Consider the following 26,222-nt stretch of genomic DNA (forward strand, 5'->3'; position numbering starts at 1 on the left):
GTCCCCTTAGGACTGTGTGCCTTTCTTTCAGAGCACTTCTCCTAGTTCCTAGTAGTACGTATGTTCGCGTAGCTGTTTGGATAACTGTCTGTCTCTCCTGATGTCAGCTCCATGAGTGGGGGTCTTGTTTTGCTCACCACTGCATCCCCCTGGCCTAGCACATACATACTTGGCACTTGATGAGCATTCAAAGGACATTTCTAGAATGAACAATTTGATTTTTTTATTGTTTGTTTTATAGAGCAGAGGAGTTTGTAGGTATGGAGTTGATAGTATGAGAAAATTAACCTGAATATCTAGACCTTGGCTGCCCTGGCAATTTGGTTGTCAGCCATGGCTGAAACTTAGTTATCCTGGCAGTATTTTGACACTTCATCATCCTTTTTTGTTGGGGTGCTTTTGAAAATGAATTTGGACTTTGTAATGCCCGGTAGTGTGAGCTTCCGTTAAGGGGAAACAGGCAGATCAGGTAGCTTTTTATCGTCCTTTTGAGCACACACAATGATGCAATGTAAGTAGATAAGTGAATTTCTGGAAATGAGAAGCTTGAAATAAACCGTTCTCTCACTGATATTTATTGTTTTAATTCCAGAACGTGGTCCAAGACGATTCCTGGGAAAGTCGAATTCTTCTCTAGTGAGGGTTCAGACACCTCGATACCAATTCCGATAGTGCCGCTGCGGGGTGTGGATGACTCCTACCCACCCCAGAAGAAGTCTTTCATGATGCTCAAGTACATGCATGACCACTACTTGGACAAGTACGAATGGTTCATGAGAGCAGACGATGATGTATATATCAAAGGAGACCGCCTGGAGAACTTCCTGCGGAGTTTGAATAGCAGTGAGCCCCTCTTTCTTGGGCAGACGGGGCTGGGCACCACGGAAGAAATGGGGAAACTGGCCCTGGAACCCGGGGAGAACTTCTGCATGGGGGGTCCTGGTGTGATCATGAGCCGAGAGGTCCTCCGCAGGATGGTGCCGCACATTGGGAAGTGTCTCCGGGAGATGTACACCACCCACGAGGACGTGGAGGTGGGCCGATGTGTCCGCAGGTTCGCGGGGGTGCAGTGTGTCTGGTCTTACGAGGTAAGAGCAGAAAAAAATGTTAGTTTGGTCATTGGTCCTGAACCAATCATAGGAAACTGGTGATATCCACTTTAAGGCTTAACATTGGTATTAAGTTAGTACTTTTATTTGAATTCCCTCTTATTACCTTTTCTCTTGGTTTTTAGAATATACCTTTTATACTTTTGTCCTGAATACCTTAGTTAATAAATAATGACATTTGGAGCCCAAAGAAAAGATAGGTTTGCTGCAGGTCACAGTGATTTTTCATGATTATTCAGAAAGTTCATCTACTCTGTGCTGATTGCAAGAGAGGGGGGAATTTTCCCAGAGGCCTGGCTTCTCGTCTGGTCATGTTGACCCACACAGTTTAGAAACTTACATGTTCTGAATTCATAAAATTAGTAATGATGTAAAAAAGCCAGTACCATTTGGCTTTGCATTTATTTTAAACCTTGGCATTTTAGACAATTACTGTAATCTCTAAGTTTGCAGTATAATTGTTCTTTTCAGAATAGGTGGTAGGCAACTTCTGAGAGATCTTGACACATAAATGCAGTTTTTTGAAGGCAGTCTACTTGTAGATGTTTTCTCTTTAACAGCTCTAGAGAACGTGAGTTAGCTTTTCTCTCTTTTTATTGGCAGACATGCACCTCTTGCCTGCAGGTGCAGGATCTGATCTTAGAGTGGAAAAAATTATTTAGATTATGTTGTGTTTAGGTTGATAAACTACCAGTAGTTGTGAGGAGGAAAGGGAATTGCTAGACCTTTTGTCCAAGAAAACACTTTCCGTTGTAAACTGTTAGCTTTTCTTCTGAGTTAATTTTCTAAGGTGCTTGAGTGAAGAAACAGTATTCTTGCCTGTGCTTGCCTTCCCCCAGACTTGGTTTTAAATGTCCCCTGTCACTGTGTGTTTCATTTGAACTTTTAGGGAAGTGGACATTCTCAAGTATACAGGAAGTAGTTTTCATGTAGTTTCTAATTATAAAAGATAGGTTTTAAATCCCAAATGTGGTCTGAGTGAGCCCTCTAAGCTCTGTGTGCCCCTCCCCCACCCTCTCCCCATGCAGGGTTGGTTACTCACTGGGTCTAGGGGGGATCTCTCTTGTCATGCATCCTTGAAGCAAGGGAAGCTATTTGGGGATTTCATGCAGTTTTAAGCAGAGAACAACTGGCAGTATTTCTGTGTTTTCTCCATCCTTAGTTAAGTAGTTATAACCTTAGCATGTTTCATTATGGTTAAAATATGTAATGCCTTGTGTATTTTGGAATGCTTCGGGCTGCCCCTGATCTGTGAGCAGCTAGCCTTCATGCTGGAATTGTGGAGGACAGGCCCACCTTTGAGAGAGAATTTTGGAAAATAAGTGTCTAAGTGTCGCCTGTTTTATCTCACATACTGCTAGGCAGACGCTGGTAGAGCCAGTACCTAGAGTTAGTGCCAACATATAGTTAGAAGGTACTGTCCTGGGGCTGCAGGGGTTGGGAGAAAGTTTTAGGCCTATTTCCCCCTCTTATGATGTAATGGCCAGAGTTTTCTATGGCCTGAAGCCAGGGTGCCTGGACTCATCCTGTCTGGACACTCGGAGACGCCTCTGTAGGCATCTGGTAAGTGACCTTCTTAGCTAAAGGGATCTGTTGGGGGAGGAAGCTCCCTGGCAAGGTAATTCCTTGTGCCCACCTGGGTCTCTGGGGGAGGAGTCAGCTTCAGGTGGCAGCCCTGCTGCTTTTCATTTCTAAGTGCCTGATGACCACAGAGCTTTTCTTAGGTGCTGCAGACTTGCTCTCTGCAGCGTTTCTACCAGGTGACCCTCTTTTTGTTGGAGAATACCTTCTCCCAGAATGTGGCTTGTCTTCATTTTATGTGGGGTATTTTTGTTATATGCAAATTGTGAATTTAAGTCCAGTCTAATTTATCATTCTTTTCCTGTAAGGTTTTTGCTATTTGTGTCCTAAGAGAACTTCCTTTTCTTGGGTCACGGGAATTTTCTCATATATATTTTTCTGTAGATTTAAGTTTTTGCCTTTCACATGTAGTTCATCGTTATCATTTTTAAGAGTTCTGAACTATTGGGACGTGTACCATTTTATTAGGCTTTTAATTTCTTTTTTTTCCTTTCTTTTCTCGTAGGGCCTTAAGTGCTTCTAACCTAAGTCGTTATTAGGATTTATCGTGTTTGCCGCTCAGGCGAGTTTAATCCCTCATGTGCATGAGGTACTTTTATTAAACTTCCTGTAAATCTGGTTTCTCCATTAAGGCTCACATTATGAGAAATTATTGAGGTGGAGTCTTATGTTAAAGACAGTTACGTTAAGCTTTGGGTCTTGAAAGGTACTTATTTAGCTCTATTGTAAACCTAGCCAGAAGGTGTAATTTTTTTTTTGCAAGTCAAAATAATACCTGGGGTTACACTTATATAATTAAAATGGCTCATGAGGAGCAATTGTCATAATCAAAATCCACGTTCATTTCTAAGCTTGTTATGATTATTTTTGGTGGTTATTTATTAATACATGGCTTTTAAAACCTTTCTTTGGAAATAATGTTAATTTCCCAGAAAAGTTACAGAAATAAAAAATAGTACAAAGAACATCCATCCACCCTATACAGATTCACCTGTTAGCATTTTACTCCGCTTTTGTGCTCACTTCCGGTGTTCCTGAATATCTCCCCTCCTCCCATGTGCAGAGGCGTGGACCTGTCCCCCACCATTCGAGAGTGAGGTACACGGTGGCCCTTACTTTAAATAACGTCCGCATGTTTTGACCAGGGAAATTCTCTCGCATAACCACAGCACAGCTTGAGTGAATTTAACTTGGATACTTCACCTAGCGTTTACATTCAGGTTTTGTCCGTTGACCCAGTAAAGTCCCGGGTGATTGTTTTTCCTTCTCCGTTAAGGCTCCAGCCTGGGGTCAGGTATTCATTTGGTTGTCATGTCTCTTTAGCCTCCTTTTATCTGGATCGTTTGCACAGCCTCTTTCTTTGTCTTTTATGACCTTGGCATTTTCGATAAGTGGCTTTAAATACTTCATTTTCATAATGGAAAAATACGATTGCAATATAGTAATATTGTATATATATATATACAAGTAATGCTGCTCCAGGCTTATTGAAACCTCCCACTGTGAAGACCCAGCGGCAGTGAGAGTCTGGGCCTTGAGACTGTTAACACTAATGGGTTGGCGTTATGAACTCAAGTTATACAAGATTTTTTTGAGAAACATTATTGAGAAATATGAAACAATATTTTGTTTAGGAAATATATGAAATATTATACTATTCTTTTAATAAGAACAAAAAGAAAATTGACCTAAGTAACCTACTCATTTTATTTTTAGCTTTTTACTGACGTATATTATACCTCTGGAAAAGTGCACAGATCATAAGTAAGCCTCGAGCTCAGTGGGTTTTCACAAACTGAGTACAGCTGGTAACCACCGTCTAGATCTTGCTTTTATTATTTTAACTCAACGTTTGACTAGTAATGAAGGTGTTTAACTCAACGTTTGACTAGTAATGAAGGTGTTTTGGGTGGAAAATAATTATTACTAATGAAAGTTGGAGACGAGCATAGGTGCAACTTTAGAAAAAGTGTTGTCTTTTTAATAGCTAATGCTGTCAGATGGTTCAGAATTCAAAAGTGCAAAGGGTTTACTGGGATGCGTCTTCCCACCTTTGTCTCCAGCCACTGGGTTCCTCTTGTCGGTCAGCCTTATAGATAGACCGTTATGTGTAGTTAAGCAATCAAGTTTGTATATTTTCCCACCTTTTACATGAATGGTAGCATGTTTTACATACTGTGTACATCTTGCTGGTTTTCGCTTATGTGTCTCACATGATTTTCCATTTAGTACATAAAGAGCTTCATCTTTTTTTGGACATTCAGGCTATTTCCAGTTCTTTTCAGCAGTGTTTCTAATCAGTCATTTAACCCAACGTTTCCCAACCTTTTTCTCATCATGGCGCCCACATAGGGGCTGCTGCCCTCAAAGCGCTCCTGCTACCCCAATCCCTAACCACGGCTCCCCCACCCCCAACCTGAAGGGATTGTTATGTTCGCACACCTGGAACTTGTTTGGGATATACCAGTATACTGGGACACACCAGTTGTGACACTCTGGGTTAACCAGTAAGTATTCGTTAAGGGATCATTAGTGGGCCCAGCACTGTCCTCTGAACTGGTAGGAAATGTGAAAGAAGAATGAAACAGGCCTTTTTCTCCTTCAAGGAATTTAGTCTAGTTGAGGAGACAAAAACATATATTCATGAAATAATTGAAAAAAATTTAAAAGCGCAGAGCCCTGTGATACTGACTTTAAACATGAAACAGTAGGGGGAATGGTAAGATCAATGATATTCTTTTTATGGAAAGGCATATCGTCAAGGGAATTTGGAATTTAGAACAAAATATGTAAGAGAAGGTCTTCCTTGTTAGTGTGACTGGCTTATAAAGGAATGTTGAACATCCTTACATCAGATGCCTGGGATTTTTTTTCTTTAAGAATAGAAGAAATAATGTTTCTTAATTGCTGATTGGCACGGAGCTGATTTGTGTTCTGGTGGTACCTTCCTCACTCCTTTAGCCTGCCCATTAACCTTATCTGGCCAAGAACCAGGCGGGCCCCTAAATGGCTAGAACAGATGCACCAAATCCTGAGCCCTAATGCTGCCTGTTAATTCAAGGAAGAGCGCCTTGTGGCCTATGCTGAGCCTTATTCTTTTGTTCTGTAAGTTTAGTGGTTCAATTTCCAAGCTTGTAATAGATAAGAAGGGCAAATTAGCACCCAAAAAAGGGGTCTGCTATGTAAGGACTGTATCAGCAGTGTGTGGGAAGGGCACAAAGGAGAAGTGAAAAATAAGAGAAAGTGAGGCTGTGAACAGCCCAGTAGTCTAAACCAGCCATGTGTTACTCATTTCTCATTTTATTTCACATGATTGGAGAACATAGTTTGTATTATTTCAATTCTTTTAAATTTATTGGAACTTTTTTTTCCCCCCAAGGAGGATTAGCCCTGAGCTAACATCTGCCAATCCTCCTCTTTTTTTCTGAGGAAGCCTGGCCCTGAGCTAACATCCGTGCCCATCTTTGTCTACTTTATCTGTAGGACGCCTACCACAGCATGGTTTGCCAAGCAGTGCCATGTCCGCACCTGGGATCCAAACCAGCGAACCCCAGGCCGCTGAAGCAGAGCATGTGCACTTAACCACTGCTCCACCAGGCTGGCCCCTGGAACTTTTTTTATGGCCTTATGTATGGTCTACTTTGGAGACTGTTCCATGTGCACTCAAGAAGGAAGGTGTATTCTGTTTTTGAGTTGAGCATTCTGTTAATGTCTGTTGGGTCTAGTTGGTTTATATGTGATCAAGTTTTCTCTTTCCTTGTTGGTTGTCTGTCTGGTTGTTCTGTCCATTCTTGAAAGTAGGATATCAGTCTCCAGTATTATTGTTGAATTATCCATTTCTTCCTTCAATTCTGTCAGTTTTTGCTTCATGTATTTTGGGGCTCTGGTGTTAGGTGCATATATGTTTATAACTGTTAGATCTTCCTCATGTAAAGGATGAACCTTTCAGCCTTATAAAATTCCTCCTTTGTGTTTAGTAACAATTTTTGTCTTAAAGTCTGTTTTGTCTTATACTGGTATAGCCACTCCAGCCCTCTTTTGTTTACTGTTTTCATGGTATATCTTCTTCCATCCTTTGCTCTCAGCCTTGTTTGTGTCTTTGGATCTAGAGTGTGCATCTTGTAGGTGTGTAGGTATGTAGATCTGATAGGGTCGGATTTATGGCTGTCATTTTGCTATTTGTTTTCTATATCTTACCTTTTTTGTTCCTCTATTCCTCCAATTCTGCCTTCTTTTGTGTTAAATAGATATTTTCTGTACGTTTTCACTCTTGTCATTTCTTTTACTTTAGTTTTTTTGAATTATTTTCTTAGAAGTTGCACTGAGTGTTACAATGAACTGCTAAGAGCCTAGTTCAGATTAAATGCCAACTTAGTAACAATAGTATACAAAATCTTTGCTTCTACATAGTTCCATTGTCTCCGCACTCTTTTGTGCTGTTATTGTCATATGAATTATATCTTTATACATTGTATGCTCATCAACACAGATTTGTAATTATTGCTTTATGTAGTTGTCTATTAAATCAGATTCGAGAGAAAAAGAGTTACAAACAAAAAAATACATTTATACTGTCTTTTATGTTTACCTCTGTAGTTACCCTTATTGGGCTCTTTACTCATGTTTTTCAGTTATGGTCTAGTGTCCTTTCATTTCAGTCTGAAAGACTCCCTTTAATATTTCTCATAAAGCAGGTTTGCTAGTGACAAATTCTACCAGTTTTTGTTTGAGAATGTTAGAGAATGCCCTCATTTCTCCTTCACTGTTGAAGGATGGTTTTATTGATATAGAATTCTTGTTTGACTGTCTTTTTTTTCTTTTTCTTTTTCTTTTGGTGAGGAAGATTGGCCCTAAGCTAACAACTGCTGCCATTCTTCCTCTTTTTGCTTGGGGAAGATTGTGCCTGAGCTAACATCTCTGCCAATCTTCTATTTTGTATGTGGCATGCCGCCACAGCATGGCCTGAGGAGCGCTGTGTAGGTCTGCGCCCAGATCCTAACCTGCAAACGCCAGGCCGCTGAAGCGGAGTATGCGAACTTAACTACTACACCACTGGGCCAACCCTAATCTCTTTTTTTCCAGCACTTTGAATGGGGGCTTTCTGGTATCCATAGTTACTTTAAAAAAAAAAAAATTGTTTTTGATGTAAGTATAGTTGATGTACAGTATTATGTTAGTTTCGGGTGTACAACTTAGTGGTTCGACGTTTATACACACTATGAAATGATCATCCCAAGTCTAGTAACCATCTGTCACCATAGAAAGTTCCTACCGTATTGTTGACTGTATTCCTTATGCTGTGCATTACATCCCTGTGACTTATTTATTTTACACCGGGGAGTTTGCACCTCTTAATCTCCTTCACCTATTCTGCCCATCCTCCCATCCTCTCCCCTCTGGTAACCACCAGTTTGTTCTTTGTTTCTATGAGTTTGCTTCTGTTTTGTTTTATTTATTTGTTTTTGTTTTGTTTTTTAGATTCCACATGTATGTGAAAACATACAGTACTTGTCTCTCTTTGTCTGACTTCCTTCACTTAGCGTAGTAACCTCTAGGTTCATCCATGTTGTTGGAGATGCCAAGATTACTTTTTTTAATGGCTGAGTAATATTCTTTTGTGTATATATACCACATATTCTTTATCCATTCATCTACTGATGGGCATTTAGTAGGTTGCTTTCATATCTTGGCTAATGTAAATAATGTTGCAGTGAACATAAGGGTGAATGTATCTTTTCAAATTAGTATTTCCATTTCCTTCAGATAAATATCCAGAAGTGGAATTGCTGGATCATACTGTAGTTCTATTTTTAAGTTTTTGAGGACCCTCCATACTCTTTTCCATAATGGAAATTTACACCAATTTACATTCTCACCAGCAGCACACACGGGTTCCCTTTTCTCTACATCCTTGCAAACACTTGTAATTTGTTGTCTTTTTGATATTAGACATTCTGACAGGTGTAAAGTGATATCTCATTGTGGTTTTGCTTTGATTTTCCTGATGATTACTGATGTTGAGCATCTTTTCATGTATCTATTGGCCATCTGTGTATCTTAGGAAAAATGTCTATTCAAGTCCTTTGCCCATTTTTTAATCAGATTGTTTTTTTGGTATTGAGTTATATGAGTTCTTTGCATGTTTTGGATATTAACCCCTTGTTGGATATATCATTTGCAAATATCTTCTCCCATTCAGTACGTTGCCTTTTCGTTTTGTTGATGGTTTCCTTTGCTGTGCAAAAGCTTTTTAGTTTGATGTAGTCCCACTTGTTTATTTTTTCTTTTGTTGCCTTTGACTGAGGAGACAGATCCAGAAAAAGAATTGCTAAGACTGAGGTCAAAGAGCTTACTGCCTGTGTTTTCTTGTAGGCATTTTATGGTTTCAGGTCTTATATTTAAGTCTTTAATCCCTTTTGAGATAATTTTTGTGTACTGTGTAAGAGAGTGGTCCAGTATCATCCTTTTGCATGTGGCTGTCCAGTTTTCCCAACACCATTTATCAGAGAGACTGTCTTTTCGCCACTGTGTATTCTTGTCTCCTTTGTTGTAGATTAATTGATCATATAAGTATGGATTTATTTCTGGACTCTGTTCTGTTTCGTTGATCTCTGTGTCTGTTTTTGTGCCAGTACCATGCAGTTTTGATTACTATAGTTTTGTATATTTGAAATCAGGGAGTGTGATGCTTCCAGCTTTGTTTTTCTTTCCCAAGATTGTTTTGGCTGGTATCCATGGCTTCTGATGAGAATCAGTTGTTAATCTTATTGAGGACCCCTCATATGTGATGAATTGCTCCTCTTGCTGCTTTCAGGATTCTCTCTGGCTTTCGACAGTTTGGTTATGATGTTTCCAGGTGTGGTTCTCTTTGAATTTATTGTACTTGGAGTTTTTTGAGCTTATTGGGTATGTGTATTGTTTTTTGTCAAATTTGGGAAGTTTTCAGCCATTATTTCTTCACATATTTTTTCTGCCCCTGTCCCTTTCTTGCTTTTCTTCTGGGACTGCCATTATACGTGTGGTCAGGCTCTGTTCATTTTCCTTCGTTCTTTTTTCTTTCTACTCCTCAGACTGGGTAATCTCAATTCTTCTCTCTTTAAGTTTGCTATTTCTTTCTTCTGCCTGTACAAATCTCTTGTGATTCTTTTCATTCCAGTTATTGTACTTTTCAACTCCAGAATGTCTTTTTGGCCCTTTTTAAGTAATTTCTGTCTTTTTTGGGCTGCTTTTCACCTCTGTATGGGCGACACTTCTTTCTTTGCACGTCTTAGAATTTCTTGTTGGAAAGTGAACATTTTAAGTAATATAATGCAGCAACTTGGAGATCAGATTCTGCCGTCCTCAGGGTTTGCTGCTGCTGCTGTTTAGTGACTTTTTAGAACTGATTCTGTTAAGTCTGTGTTCTTTTTGGTGGTGGTCACTGAAGTCTCTGCTGGGTTTGCTTAGTGGTCAGCTAATGACTGAATGGAGATTTCCTTACGTGCCTGGAACTAAGAAGTCTCCCAGTCTTTGCTGGGGGCTCGGTGTACCTGTTGGTGCCTGCCTCCAACACTCACCACGTGGTGTTCAGCTCTTCCTTAGCCTCACCTCCTGCTGTGCGGAGCCTCAAGGTCAACCAGAGATGAAATCCTAGGGCCTTCTCAGGTGTTCCCTGGGCACGTGCACAGCCCCATGCATGTGCATGGCCTTCCAGATTCCCAGGAATATAGGGAAGCCTTTCAAAGCCCCTCATGGACATCTCATACCCCAGCTTTTCTTTTCAGCCTTTTTGGTTAGCCTTTGTTTTGCCCCACCTGTTAGCCACCTCCTCAGGCAGCATGATATTCAACAATTGCCAGTGATTGTTTTCAACAAATATCTCCCCACCCCCACCCCAAGAGACTGTTTGCAGTGGAGGCTATGACTCAGGCCAGATAAAGACAGCCTTGCAGGTGGGATCTGCCAGAGAACCACCAGGCAGGTCATGTGACAACAGTTCTCTGGGATAGGGGCTTTGAAGGAGGGCCCTCCAGCCCCATTCTGCCCGCTCCGGTGGCTGCAAGGCTGCTGGTTTTCCCTGTGATTTTGGGCTCTTGGTTTTCAAGGTTACTGCATTGCCAGGGAATAGGGAGTGGAAATAGGGCAAATTAAAACACCACAAAACCCACTGTTCTTACCAGAATTTCACCGCTTTTCTTGTGTAAATGCTTCCTGGATTACTGCAAGCCTTTGGCTAATATCCAGAGTCCTGAAAAGATTGCCTCAAATGATTTTTGCCCATGTTCTTGTTGCTTTTATGGAGGAGAGAATTTTTCAAGATCTGTACTCTGCCATTTTCATTGATGTCACTTAAGACCATCCATTATGGGTCCTCAGCTTCACAGCTTAAATTTTGCTTTTTACAATTGGATAGATCACTCTGAGTATCCTTTGATCCTCTGTTTAAGAAGTCAAGGAATTGTGCCCTAAGTATTAGACTCCCAACCAATCAGTTACAATATTCACAAACATTCATTTTTCAAATACATGTTGAACATCTGCTGTGATCAGGACACAGTTCTGGCTGGGGACCCAGCAGTGCAGAAAGCCAAGGCACTGCTCTTCCGTTCTGGTGTGGCTGCGCTGGGTGCAGAGACACATGGTACAGGGCCGTGTGTGTGATGTGTTTCAGACATGGCGAGGGGACTGATGTTGCCAGAGTAGGGTGAGCAAAGGGAGAGAGGTGAAAGATGAGGCCAAATGGCACAAATGTTGAAGGAAGTGCAGGAGTAAGGGGTGAGGACATTCTTGAGGGCACAGTAGACTGGGCTTGAGTCACAGTTCATTTGGCTTCACTCTTCACCAGCTGTGTGATCTTGGGCAGCAAGTTACCTAACTTCTCTGGTCCTTAATTTTCATAAAAAACAGGATAAGAAATTGCCTACCTTATAGGATTATTTCAAGGATTAATTGAGATGATGCATGTTGTCATAGCTAGTCCTTCGCACAGAGCAAGTGCTTGTGAAAAGCTCAGATTGTTGGGGGTTTCCTCAAGGATCTGGAAAACCGAGCCATTCAGAACTCATTCTCTGAGGATTTTGCATAGATTTTGACCTATATAAACAAATACTTGAATATGATTTGTAGTAACATTGTGGTCTCGGACTCTCTCTGTTTTGCTTTTACAATTTACAGAAGACTATTCCAACAGAACAAATCGAAGTTTACCTAAAATGAAGAAGTTAGTTGCTTTGGAGCTGTAATTATTTTACTGGCAAAACAAAACCGTCTCTGGGTACATAAACATCTCTGAAATGGTTTCACCGCTTGGTATATCAGAGTCTTGTGGTTGTGAGGGAGAAGGTGTGAATCTAGAGGCAGATTGATGTGTCTTTATAATGTTCAAGCTTGGTAGGAGAATGTTAAAGATATTCTAAGTTTTACATATTAATCACCTTTCCTAGTGGAAGGGCATCACTGGGCTTATGTAACTTACGTTTGGTTGACAGGAAAGGGCTTCTTAGCCACCTTGTCAGGAGCTGGGATTGCTAGATCATTTTCTTTATCTTAAGTTAGAGCTGAGTAGCATTTCCTGTATGGTTGAAAAGGTTGAGATCACAAATGTCATCCCTCCAATTCCTGCAGTAAACTGACAATCTGCCTTTTAAATCTTCTGTTGGTGTTCAAAGTGCCGTACAAGCCACTGCGAGGTAATAAGAGTAAAATGCGCTCCGAGAGCCTGTCAGCATGTGACAATAGACTGATCTGTATGAAAACTGTGTCACTACCTAATAACAGTAAACCAGCAATAAACCAGGGCAAAATAGTATAAGCTACACAGGAGAATGTGGAGGGCTCTGGAAGAATTAGAGCAAGGTGGCATGCATTGGGGACGGTGGGAGGAGGCTGGCATTGCCTGGGCCACCTCCTTCTCTAAAGGTGGCTGGATTTCTGGACTTCTGATCAGGATGGTATCCTTTCACGTTTGTAAGAGGTCGAGGGATGGCAACAGCAAAACTTTTAAAAGTTTTTAATTCCAGTATTTAATCATCTTTGTTGAACTGATAGACTGTCTGGTATCTGAAAAGTAACAAGTGAGAGGACGAAGGCAAGAATGAGTCTGATGCTGGCAGTGCTATCTGGGTTAGGAAGAAACAGGCAGAAATAAAGCTGCCTAAGGTTTAGGAGTGTGTTGTGAATCAGTGTTTCTCAAACCTGTGTGACATAGGGACCTTTTTCAGTGGGAAAATTGTGTGCACGTATGTATACACGTGTCTGTGTGTGTGTGTATGTGTCTGTGTGTGTGTGTACTTCAACTACTAGCATTGCCTGTAGGTTTTATACTGCGTTACTCTTTCTCGGAGGAGGCCGTCTGGAGAGAATCGCTTGAGTTGCTGGTTACAGAGCAGCTTTCCAGGCACAGCCCCGGAACCAGCCTCCTGGCAGGTGGAGTCCAGTTGTCCTCACTGTTGACAGGTTTCTCTGGTGATTCTTCTACTTGGTCGTGGTTAAGAACCATCGATGCCGATTATACTCTTACATTTTTTATGATCCACTGATGTTTTGGAGCTGGGTAGAGACTGAAGTGATGTTTTCGTCAGTCGTTTCGCTGACCATCTCATTTAGCCCGTTTTGTGCAGAGCATTGTCCTGGGCAGCCGGGAGGACGGGGAAGGAGGAAAGGACTTTGACTTTGGTCTTTCCAGTAACTGATAGTCTGGCTGGTGGGGAAGCCAAATGTGGCAGTGTCCCCTCGTCATGTGTGTTTGACAGGCTGATGGCTTATGTGTTTTTTGCTTTTCTTCCCCGCTCTAGGCCATGTTAACTGCAGTGAGTTGTGTAACCAGATAAAAGCCAGTGAAGATGAGAACTGGTTAGCAGTAAATCCTGGGTGAGGACAGGAAAGAAGCTCCATGAGATGCCATGATGAAAACAAAGAACTTTTGGCCAGAGATTAAACTGACAAACACTTTAAAGCTAAAACGAAATGATATTTTTAATATCTTTCTGTCTCTGCAATTGATGTTTTCACAAATGTCTGTTTATGTGGTCTGGTTATAAATCTTTCTCAAGCCTCGGTTTTTTTTTTTTTTTAAAGCCTCAGCTTTTGTTAGTTGCCATGAACCATAACTTGAGATTTATCAAACAAATTTCAGTTAAAAAAAAAAGTAGTTACAAAGTATTTATTAATTGCTATGGTGGTTTTAACATTCACAAAGTTTTTGATAATCCTCGCTCCTGGAGGGAGAGCTTACTTTTCCTCTCTTTGACAGTGGCCAGACTTAGTGACTCATTTCTAATGAATGGAGTGGAGAGTGGGAAAGATAGTACCTTTATAGTAGAAACACCTGGCAGACCCCACCTTTCCGGCTCCAGTGTTAGGTCAGGTGTGTATCATGTGCTCCCGGATGCGATGGGACGAGAAGTCTCTTCACCTCTGCGTGGTCCTCCCCTAAAGCCGTAACTCCAGCCTAGTCAGGAGAAGACGTCAGGGAAACCCAGGGTGAGGGACATTCTGCAGAATACCTGACCAGTATTCTTCAGAAGTGCCACAGTCGTGGAAGACTGCAGAACTGTCACAGGCTGGAGGAGGAGATCAAGGAGGCATGAGGACTGAATGCATGTGGGGTCCTGGATTGAGAAAAGGGACAGTAGTGGAAAAACTGATGACATCTGGATAAAGCCTGTGGTTTAGTTAATAGGGTTGTGTGACTGTTAATTTCTTAGTTTTGATATGCGTAGCATAGTTACATGAGATGTTAACCTTGGTGGAAGTGGAGTGAAGAGATGGGAACTCTCTCCTGTCTTTACAACTCTGCTGCAGATCTGAAATTATTTCAAAATAGAAAGTGGTTGAACCCAGAGATGATCTAATTGGGCACAGAAGTGAGGTTGCCTTCTCTGCCACTGTGTCATGTTGACTGCTCAGTGCCCTGGGGAGCTGGGGTGAAGCCACAGAAGACTAGATCTTCTGTGAGTCTAAGTGGATATTGTGCAGGATGTGATTTTTAGCTTATTGACTTCTAGGAAATCTAAGACAGAAAGGTCTTTGTTTGAGAGGGCTGCAGACTTCTAACCCTCATAAAGAGCTTATCATTTGAGCAAGCTCATAATGTACCGTGTTATTACTGTAAGAAATTTGTAATGGTACCGTTACAGCAGAACTCTTCCCTGGCCGGAAAGAATCGTTCAGCGTTCCCCCCGCGGTTGCTGCCAGCACTCTTGCTGCGCCATCACGGTTAACCCTGCAGCATCTGTTTCCGTTTTCTCTCAGTGAGCCCTTGCAGGGATAAGGAAATCAGTACAAAGTTACTTTCTTTGAATGTCTGGCATTTATTTTCAGAGGTTTTTCTTTTGAAAAATACTGTCGGCACTGCTCTTCCTTTGTCTATGTTAATGTCTGTGCGTTGCCCTTCAACAGAATACTCATTTTAAAGACATAAGACTTGTTTATAATGATGTGGTTTATTTAAGGCAGAAAGTTGAGTACATTCTTCTTTTCTTTACCACCAGAGGAATGCCTCTTTGCTTTTTAGGTTTTTATAAATTGATTCTGTAATGATTTAGAGTTATGGTTGTTTTATGAGGGTAAGATGGATGTGGAAACTGAACTATCCCAGATGATACAAACATGGTTACATTTTTTTTAATGGTTAATTCATTACAAAAACTATCAGGGCTGGCCCGGTGACTTAGTGATTAAATTTGCGTGCTCTGCTTCCGTGGCCCGGGGTTCGCAGGCTCGGATCCCAGGCAGGGACCTGCTCATCACTCATCAAGCCATGTCGTGTCAGCGTCCCACATACGAAATAGAGGAAGACTGGCACAGATGTTAGCTCAGGGACAATCTTCCTCAAGCAAAAAGAGGAAGATTGGCAACAGTTGTTAGCTCAGGGCCAATCTTCCTCACCAGAAAAACCCAAGAAACCTATTTGCATGCCTGCTATATGACAGGCCCTGTTCTAGACACTGGGGCTGCAGCTTTGAGCACAGCAAAGCCTGTTCTTGTGACGTGTTTATTTCTCTATGAGGACATCAGAGAATAAGGAGACACGTATATACTGGTGGGTGGTGGTAAGCCCTCTGAAGAGATACAAACATGATAAGGGGATAGAGTGATGGGGGGAGGGGCCATGATAGTCCAGCTGAGAGAGTGAGAAACCAACCTTGTTTATTTCCAGTGAGGACCATTTCCAGCAGAGAGAGTGGGAGTGCAAAGGCCCAGAGGCAAGGAATGTGAGCCTGACTAGGACGGCTGGGAGGCTGGATGGCTGGAGGGTGGCTGGAGTGCATGAGTGAGGGGCCAGATCCTGTAAGGCCTGTCTGTGATAAAGGCTCTGGGTTCTGTGCTGAGTGGGCTGGGAAGGCTCTGGAGTGCTGGGAGCTGATGCTTAGAGGACCCCTCTGATTGGTGGGTGGAAAAGAAACTGCAGGGGAGTAAGAGTGGGAGCAGGGAGATTGGTGAACAGGCACATCTCAGGGAAGAGGGAGGAGCTTGGCCCAGGGTGGTAGCCGACAGCGTGGTAAGCAGTGGCTAGATTGTGGGATTTTGAAGGTAGAGCTGATAGGACTTATTGTGGGGAGAGAGGAAAGCTGCCTGAGCAGTTGAGGGGCTACAGTTACGGTGATGGGAGAGAGACAAGCATGAGTCATCTGCATCTAGACGTTACTGAAAGCCAGAGGACAATGACGTCACCCAGGGAGTTAATGGAGATAGAGCAAAGGCCAGAGGGCTGAGCCCAGGGGCTTCCAGGGATTAGAAGTCAGAGATGAGGAGGATCCAGCAACAGAGATGAGCAGGATAGGCCAGTGAAATAGCAGGAAAACCTTACCCTTGACTTACGTTTGCCCACGGTTTAGTTTGCAAGTTTGAACTTGGAATGTTCGAACACTCGCCATTTGGGTACTTGTACAGTTGGCTTGGAAGTTGGTGATGTGGCAGGTTTTCATCAGAAGTGAGCATTATCTTCTTTAAAAAGAGAATTTTCTGATAGGGGTGGACAGGGTGGGAGGTGTAGCTGACATAATGGTGGAGAACCCTTTTATCTCCTGATGACTTGTGCAGGAACAGTATTTGAAGCTAATTAACCTCGGGGCAGCCGGAGGACCAGAGGACCACAGATGGCTGGTGGCCAACACTGGGGGAGAAGCTGCTGTAGGGGAGGAGGACATTTCTTCTCCCCAAACGTGGGTTCGTCTGGCCAGAGAACGAATTAAATTCACATGAGACAGAATAGCAAGAGAAAATTAAACAAAGCTTTATGAGGAACCATGGCCCGGGGCCTTTCTTCCCGAAGGAAGAAAGGGCACCGAAGAAGTGGGGTGCACATAGTGGTTATATACCCCCAAAGAGGGTGTTTCACATGTGATTGACATGTCCCTCCTGATGCGGGGTCGGTGAGCCGAGGAGTCGAAAGAAAGATTTCATAGACTCAAGATCTGGCAGTAGTGCTCTTTTATTTAGAGAATAGAATAGCATGGGGACAGGACCCACGGGCAGTCAGAGATGCTGCTGGCATGGGGAGCTGCTGCTGCCGCCACTGGCATGGGGACAGGACCCATGGGCAGGCAGAGCTGGTGCGTGGGGACAAGACCCACGGGCAGTCAGAGCTCCTGCTGCTGCTGCTGCTGCAAAGTTGGGTGGAGAGTAAGGCTAAATTTAAGGCAGAGGTATGTGAGTTATCTCTTTACAAGCCAAAGAATATTTAAAAAAGTTAAAAGGGTATCAGTGCCTGTATGGTCTGGCCATTTGGCGGTCCCACAACTTTTAGATAAGAATTAAACCGGATTGAGTAAATGGCAGAAGTCACACTTGAATTTTATCCTCAGCTAAAGACAAAGGAGGATTTGTGGGGGGGTGGAGGGGGTCGGTTACATGAGGTTGCCAGACAGTAACCAACTTAAGTTCTTGCCTCTGGCATTGATTAAGAGCTTCTAGAGATAAGACCATCCCCCCTTCTTCCTAGCACAGAGAGGGAGGCATCTTCACAGATAGAGGTTTCCCTTAGAAATGTAAATGTTTCCCAACAAAGGGGCAAACAAATTCCACTCCTTGGAGCCTGAATCTCAATCTGTAGTTTTAAAACTAACTAGCCTAAAAATCCTCATCATAAGGCATTTTAAAATTAAGCAGCCTAAAAATCCTCAACACCTCCCACAATAGTCACAAGATTGCCCTGTCGGCACACTGCTTGATGGACACAGCAGGCAATGGTCTGCTATCTCGGTGGGTGTAGCTGGAGGCAAGTCAGTTGTCTGGAGCTGGGCGGCCACAGGTGAGCCCAGCAATCAGTTCCTAGCCTAAGGAAAGATGCTTAATCCTTAAGAAATGCCAAAGTTGGGAGGGGGAGGGAAGTCAGTTACAGGAGGTTACCAGAGAAACACAATAAAATGCAGATTTAAGTCCTTGCCTTTGGCATTGATTAAGAGTTTTTAGAGAGAGGGTCATCTCCTTCCTTCTTCCTGGTACAGAGAGGGAGGCACCTTTTACAGACAGAGATTTACCTTACAAATGTAAATGTGTCCTAACGAAGGGCAAGTTCCATTCCTCCTTCCCTGTCCCAGTTTATCAAAAGCAATCAGCCTCAAATAATCCTGCTGCCAAAGAGACATATCTTGGGGTGGCCAATTTCAGGTCCCCACAGTGCAATATTGTTTGCTTGGAGTAGTAAACTGTGGAGCTTATGCCCCTGTGTTATAAAGGTTTTATTTATCATGAAACTTGACATTCACTTATATTGATTTAAAACTGGTTTCTTTTGCTTACTTTTTAAAAGATAAGCCACTCACTCCGTAAAATTGCGTGCATCATCACAAAGTCACTTCACAGCCTTTACTAATTGATATAGAAATGGACCAGGGCTCAGCCTTTCTGTTATCATCTTTGGCCTATAGAACTAATAGAAGGAAAGCTTGCTGATCACCAGGTGATCTGTCATTTTTTAACAGTTATGGTAGATTAATAAAATTTCTGAGTAGGCACTTAACTTGGAAGGTAGAAATCACTGTTAATTTCAGAAGAGAGTTATAATTGAACATTCGTCAGTTAAGTCTTTGGAGTAAATAATTTGGTTTTGGAGGGAGGTGAGGTTTAAAGGCTATTTTATGCTTTTGGTGTGGAGAGAACCTATTTAAACTGCTCTCCCGAGCCTCAGTGTGGTCTTTGAAACGAGGTTCCTTCACTCTGCCGGATGCTGAACTGCAGATGCTGAAGCGCTCTGCTCAGAACTGGTGTCGAGGCAGTCCAACTGCAGGGCATGCACTTCGGGCTCGAGTGCAATTACGTTTTCTTTATCTGTATAGTATTGCACTGCACACTACCTTTTTATTGTAAATGTTGCCAGTATTCATTTGAAAAGAACCAATAAAGTTCGGTTGTTGAGAACTTTAGGCAGAGGGAAGTTTTCATGGTTCTTACATTTCTTTGGTGGGATGTTTTTAGTATACTCCTGTGCCTGAGGTAATTTTCAGCTGATGGCACTTGGGCCTCTGTCAGTTATTTGTTAGACTCTTGCCACGCTAGTGTGAATAGCTAGTTTAAAGCAGTGGTTGAAATGGGTGTAGAGGGGTGGACCGCAACCTAAGAACAAACAGAAGTGTTTGCTCTCCAATCCCTAGAATTAGTCTTAGGATGATTTCATTGTGAAAGAGAGCGGCAGAGCAGACACCCCTGCATCAGCTTCTCAAGAAATTAGTAAACTCGTCCTAAAATTCCTCAAAAGTCACTTTAAAGATGCTGATCAGGATCTTCTGAAACAAGTCCTCTGAATTCTCTGATCTTGAGGAAGGTGTTTATTAACTAACTGAGTTTTAGACAGTTCAGAAGATGGTAATATCCCACATTTACAGTTGATTTTATGTGGTATTCTCTAGTCATCCCTATAGAAGGAAAGAAGGTATCACATCCCTGGTCAGAAATCTTCATTCTCTGCTGTAATTTTGCAGAGGAAATGCATTAAATATCATCTTGATTTATAATATGTACGGTAGGTTGAGTAATGGCCACCCAAAGAGATCAAGTGTTAATCCCTCACATTGGTAAACATCACCTTATTGGAAAAAGGGTCTTTTCAGATTGTTTAAGCTAAGGATTTTGAGAGAGGCGATTACTCTGGATTATCCAGGTGGGTCCTAAGTGCCATTGCAACTGTCCTTATAAGAGAGAGGCAGAGGGAAATACCAGACACACACAGAGAAGACGGGCAGGGATTGGAGCGATGTGACTGCAAGCCCAGAATGCCAGCAGCGCCAGAAGCTAGGAGAGGTGAAGGGGTCTTCCCTGGAGGGAGCACAGCGCTGTGGGCTCCCAGCCTCCAGCCTCCAGAACCGAGAGGGAAGAAATTCCTGTTGTTCTGAGCCGCCCAGTTTGTGGTAATGTTTTACAGCAGCCTCAGGAGACAAATAACAGTGTGTTACCCAGACCTGCGGCCCCTCAGGAGGGCAGAACAAAGGCTCCACAGTCCCCTCGTGTAACTGTGCGGCCTGAGGAAAACCACTGTCTCTGATGTAGGGGTGGTAAAACCTTTCTCACAGGTATGTTGTGGTAAGTACCTGGCACATGGTAGGCACTCAGTAATGGCCATTCTTATTGCTTGGTTTGTCTAAAGCAGTGATTCTCAAAGGGTGGTCCCCAAACCAGCAGGCTGAGCATCACCTGGTTCTCTAATCCCATTCACTTCCCTTAGGGGAAATCAGCCAGAGTGTGCACACTTTAGCATGTATCAGAGTCACCTGAGGGGCTTTTTTTTTTTTTTTTTTTTGATGAGGAAGATTGGCCCTGAGCTCACATCCGTGCCAGTCTTCCTCTGTTTTGTATGTGGAATGCCGCCACAACATGGCTTGATGAACAATGTGTAGGTCCATGCCCAGGATCCAAACCTACGAACCCTGGGCCTCCAAAGTGGAGTGCATGAATTTAACCACTACACCACCAGGCTGGCCTCCTGGGGGGCTTTTTAAAACACAGATTGCTGAGCCCTATCCCCAGACCTGATTCGGCGTGGCTGGAGTGTGGCCTGAAAATTTGCATTTCTAACAAGTTTCCAGGTGCTTGTGAGGCTGCTGGTCCAGGGACCACACTTTGAGAATCACTGGTCTAAGGTTTAATGGTTTATGGAATGGTGAGTAGAAGGAGATTTTTGTTTTGTCTTGTTTTAAAATAAATTTTTGGCTTTAGGACAGTGTTGGCTTTACAGAAAAATTATGAAGATAAAGTCCATACTTCATTCAGATGTCCTTGGTTATTACCTACTGTCCTTTTTCTGTTGTCATATCTCCTTAGGCTCCTCTGGGCTGTGACAGTTTCTTAAGCTTTCCTTGTTTTTGATAACTTTGACCATTTTGAGGAGTAGTGGTCAGGTATTTTGTAAGATGTCCCTCTGTTAGGATTTATCGGATGTTTTTCTCGTGATTAGGCTGGGCTTATGGGTTTTCCAGAGGGAGAGCACAGAGGGAAAGTGCCATTCTCACACATCATATCAAGAGTAACGCTATCAACATGACTGTCATGTTGATGTTGACCTTGATCACCTGACTGAGAGACTGTCAGATTTCTCCTTTGTGAAAACTCTTCTTGGGGCCGGCCCCCTGGCCGAGTGGTTAAGTTCACACGCTCCTCCGCTTTGGTGATACAGGGTTCACTGGTTCGGATCCTGGGTGCAGACCTACACACTGCTCATCAGGCCATGCTGTGACAGCGTCCCACATGGAAGAACTAGAGTGACCTACAACTGGCCTATGAAACTATGTACTGGGGCCTTGGAGAAGGAAAAAAGAGGAAGATTGGCAAGAGCTCAGCGCCAGTCTTCCTCACACACACACACACAAAGCAAAAAGAAACAAGTAAAAGTAATTAAAAAACAAAACAAGAAAACCTCTTTTCTCTGCTTTCCATACTGTACTCTTGGGAAGGAAGTCACTAAGCACCGCCCGCACATGAGGAATGAGCTTATGCTGCCCGCCTTGAGGTCGGAATATCTGCGTGTAATACTGCACAGCTTCGTCTCTCTCTCCCATTCATTTATTTATTTATTTCAGTATGGATTCATGGATATTTGTTATATTTTGGGTTATATACTACTTTATTTGGTTGCTAAAATTGTTCTAGCTTTGGCCATTGGGATTCCCTCCCTCCCTCTCCTCCCCCCAGCACTTCCTTACTTTCTGGCACTAGAAGTTGCTGCAGGCTTGTCTTTAAGTTTTCTACCCCAGCCCTAGAATCAGCCATTTCTTCAAGGAACCCAGGCTCCTTCCATTGGAGAATGGTATTAGCAGCCCAGATCTGGGTGCTAGGTGAGCTCGTTGCTTTTGGGCTGTCACTTACTTATAGGCCCCCTCATAAACAGAGCAAGGACACCTCTGTGGGTATACAGACCCACATGTATACACGTATCTGTAAGTATTTCTATATGTAACCACCTGTATGAGTTGATAATGATGTCTCCGGCTCTAGTCACTACCACGTGCATCATTCTAGTCTCTGCCTTTGCTCAACTGTGCCTCCCGCTCCAGGGAGAAACCTGGGCTCACCGTCCAATTACTTCCTTGTGCAGTTCCGGTATACGTGTTTAGTGGTTTGAGAATTGTTAACGTGTATTCCCATGAGAAACTTTATCAACTGCACTTATGTGCAGTTTCATTTGCCTTTAGTCTTACTGTTTCCACTCATTTCCATAGTTGTTTAGGTCAGCAGCCTTCTCCCCCATTCCCTTTAGTGAGGTTTGTTTCGTACATTTGTAAAACAGTTTGATTGTTTTGTCACAGGGTACATTCCATCCTGGGATGCTCTGACCTCTTAAATGACTTTTAAAAAGAAATTTGTATACGTTAAGGTTCACTCTTCGTGCTGTCAAGTTCCATGCGTTTTGACAAATGTGTATTGTCGTGTATCCATCATTACAGTATCACAGAATAGTGACTGTGCTAAAAACTCCCTGAGCTTCACCTGTTCAGTGCTCCTCCCTTCTCCCCACACCTTCTAAGCCCTTAGCAACCACTGATCTTTTTACCATCTCGGTAGTTTTGCCTTTTTCAGAGTGTCGTATAATTGAAATCACACAGTATGTAGCTTTTTCAGACTGGCTTCTTCACTTAGGAATATGCATTTAAGATTCATCCATGTCTTTTTGTGGCTTGGTAGCTCGTTTCTTTTTATTGCTGAGTAATACTTCGTTGTCTGGATGTGCCACAGTTTATTCATATATTGAAGGACATCATGATTGCTTCTAGTTTTTGGCAGTTATGAATAAAGCTGTATAAAACATTTGCATGCATGGTTTGTGATGGACATAAGTTTTTCAGTCAGTTGGGTAGATATCCAGAAGTGTGATTGCTGGATTATGTGGTAAGACAATGTTTAGCTTTGTGAGAAACTGCCAGACTGTCTTCCAACGTGGCTGTCCCATTTTGCATTCCCACCAGCATGAATGAGAGTTCTGTTGCTCTCATCCTCTTAACAGTCGGTGTTGTCAGTGTTTTGGATTTTAGCCCTTCTCATAGGTATGGTGGTATCTCGTCGTCGTTTGAGGAAGAGGTTTTTAGTACCCTGTTGATGGTTTAGTCCACGCTGATGCGCTTCTATTTGGTATTGTGTTTCTGTTTATAATTTGGGCAAGTGGCTCTTTCCATTTTTCTATTTTAATAATATTAAGCTTGGACAGGTTTATGCTTGACTATAATGAGGATATGGAAAATTGTTGAATTGATTTTTCTCTGGGGTTGGGTTTGATTTTTTTCCCCTTGTTTTTTTTTATGGTTGTCCATGTGCCTTAGGCATCTAGAATGTTAATACAGAGCACTTAACCTTAACAGTAATGGCAAAAGTTTTTAGGACAAGTCTGAACAACTTGCAGAAGATGATCACATTCCATGTTTCATACCTAGGTGATATTAACAAGCTGATTTTGAAGAGACATACTGAATTGTTCATCATTTGCTCATTCACCAGCTAATTAAATGCCTACCCTGAGATCGTGGTGCTAGATGGCAGGGCTACTGAGTTGAATAGACATGGACCCATCCCTGCTGTTGTGCAATTCTTCTGATGGGAGAGAGAGAAAGATACAGAAACTTCTGTGGTTCATTCAACACTCAGCAAAACGGGCACTTAGCAGATACTTGTGTGCTCGCTGTGTGCCTGGCACTGGGAGTCGGGTGAGCAACACGCAGGTTCCTGCCCTCTGGAGTGTACGTCAGAGCGAGGGCACTGTTTCATTGATGACAGCATTGGGACTTCTGCGAAGACAAAGGACAGACAGCTGTGAGCATGTAGAGCTGGCAGGCCTGACCTGGGCCGGTGAGTCAGGGCAGCTCCGTGAGGAGGTGTCTGAATGATGAGTACAAGTCCAGTGGGTTCAGGTGGGGAGGGGGCGAGGGGAAGAGTGGAACGAGAAGGAGGCCAAGTTGGGAGTGGTCAGGTGGTGGAGCCTGGAATGTTGTGTAGTCACCTTCCTTTCGTTTTGATGTTTTCCGTCAGCAGAGACTTTTTGTGCTTCACACCCCAGTCCCTTCCCCTCATAGGTAAATAAGCTGCCAATTGAATGTACTTCTTGCGGAGACTGGATTCTTTTAGATGACATTTTTACTGTATATGTATAATAGAATCAATACAGACTAATGTAAGAGGAAAAAGCATTCCCCTCCTTTTAGTCAGGCAGAGGATCAAAGATAAGAACCCTACTATAAAGGAGACAAGTCTCACTGTGGAGAGGTTGTGCATAATCACACATCTCAGTGAGAAGAGCTGACAGAGCTGGGGACAGGGTGTTCCAGGAAACCAGACAGACTGCCTGGGTGGAGGAGTGGGGTGCAGGGGCAAGTCGGTGTGGATGGGACTGTTATGCAGAACCTTGTTGACCGACCAAAGAAGGTGGTTCCCACCTTGCAAGGGTGGAGCATCCATCAAAGGGAGCAGTAAGGATGAAGTCACAGAGACATGGGACAGTCCAACCTGCTTTGAAAATACACACGGCTTAGTATGACTGGAGTGGTCAGCAATTAGACTGGAAAGATGGGTGGACTAAACAGATTAAGTTTTATTATAGGGGATGAGGGCCTCGAGCATGCAGCCCATTCCTTGTGGACTGCCTTGAAGTTTTAACAAAGAAATGTTTTACCTGATTAGCTAACAAACTAACAGACCTTTGTATGGAAAAGCTGAGCTTTCTGTAACAGATAAAGTAATTGCAGTGAAGAGATTGAAGACTTCCACAGTGTGTTTGTTCCTGGGGAGTCGTATGTGCCCAGCTTACGTTGCGTGATTCATCGACAGGAACTTGTGTAAGTCGGAATCATTCCATGGTGTGATAGAAGAAATTAGGACTGTAAATTTTCTTCATGATCTTGACACTTAGAAGGCTATGTGGAAGAAGTCAATGCAGGGTGGAGTGTATCTTCGTGCAGTTGAAAAGCTATGTAGCAGAGTCCTATGGAAGATATTCGCTAAGCTACTTCTGCTCAAGGACAGGAGGACCCTAAAGTCTACCTCTCAACCCCTCCTCCCTTCAGACAAGTGAATCACAAAGGTATTTTTCCCTCTGAGCTTGAAACTTGAAAAAGCTATGAAAAGCTGTGGAACAGTAAGCAGAATTATGATTTGTTCAGCAAAGTACAAGAATTCGAACTCAAACAGAGCACATGAATCAAGCAGTTGGCCCCAGGGAGTGGAACTTAGTATTCCATTCATTCTAAGATACCATCCACCCTAAGACACACCGTTAGTTTGTGCACCATTGAGAAAGAAAACACTCCCACCTATTAACTGACAGAGTGCTTTCTCTCAGTAAGAAGACACATCCCAATTTCAGAGATGTGAAGGTGTGAGGAACTTGGAATGGATGCAATTCAGTGTTTCTTACTGCTTACCAGCCTTTTGGAATATCAGTGTGAAGAACTGTGGCACTTAGAATAGGCTGTGAACTCCAGGGTTGTTCTCCATGCCCTCAGTTCTTAGTACAGTGCCTGGCACATAGTAGGTGTCTGATAATTAATTTCAGTGAATACATGGATGGATGCATGCATGCATGGACGGACAGACAGACAGATAAATATAAATGAGCTAAGGGTTGAAGGTGGTTAGGCAGATAGAGAATGTCTGTGGGGAGAGGTGTTCAAGGCGGCTTGAATTCTTAGAAAAATTATTAAAGTAGTGAATTTGACAGAAACCAATGTTGCTTATGCTATGGTAATAATAATTGCAAGTACATTTAACACTTAAGTATGTACTTGGCCCTTTTCCTAGCCCTTAACATATACTAATTCATTTATCTTCATAACGGCTGGTAGGAGTTAGGTGCTGTTATCCCTCATTTACAGACAGGGAAACTGAGGCCTAATGTTATACAGCAGTGACAGAAGCATGAAATAAGAATGCTCGCATGAGAAGACTCTACATCTCAGAGCAGTTGACAATTATTTTGATTTAAAAAAATTAATTTGAAGGAATTTACTTTTCTCTGTATTTCAGAATTACGTAGGAGTCTGTACCATGGCAGCTGCATAAAGGGTTGACTCAGTAGCTACTAAACATTGTATACTCACCCCTTCTTTTTTTTTTTTTTTTGGTGAGGAAGATTCACCC

General features: G+C 42.7%; 1 protein-coding gene across 1 annotated transcript in view; it reads left to right on the forward strand.

Moving 5' to 3' along the window:
• The window catches only part of CHSY1 (chondroitin sulfate synthase 1), a gene marked incomplete at its 5' end in the record, with an annotated part of 71,487 nt that overhangs the window by 13,294 nt on the left and 31,971 nt on the right, over positions 1-26,222 (forward strand). The window contains one exon of the mRNA XM_046652770.1: positions 593-1,088. Within this exon, the coding sequence (XP_046508726.1) occupies positions 593-1,088 (496 nt within the window). The remainder of the gene's footprint in view (positions 1-592; positions 1,089-26,222) is intronic.

The sequence above is a fragment of the Equus quagga genome, chromosome 2 (assembly GCF_021613505.1).
Source record: "Equus quagga isolate Etosha38 chromosome 2, UCLA_HA_Equagga_1.0, whole genome shotgun sequence".
Taxonomy (NCBI): domain Eukaryota; kingdom Metazoa; phylum Chordata; class Mammalia; order Perissodactyla; family Equidae; genus Equus; species Equus quagga.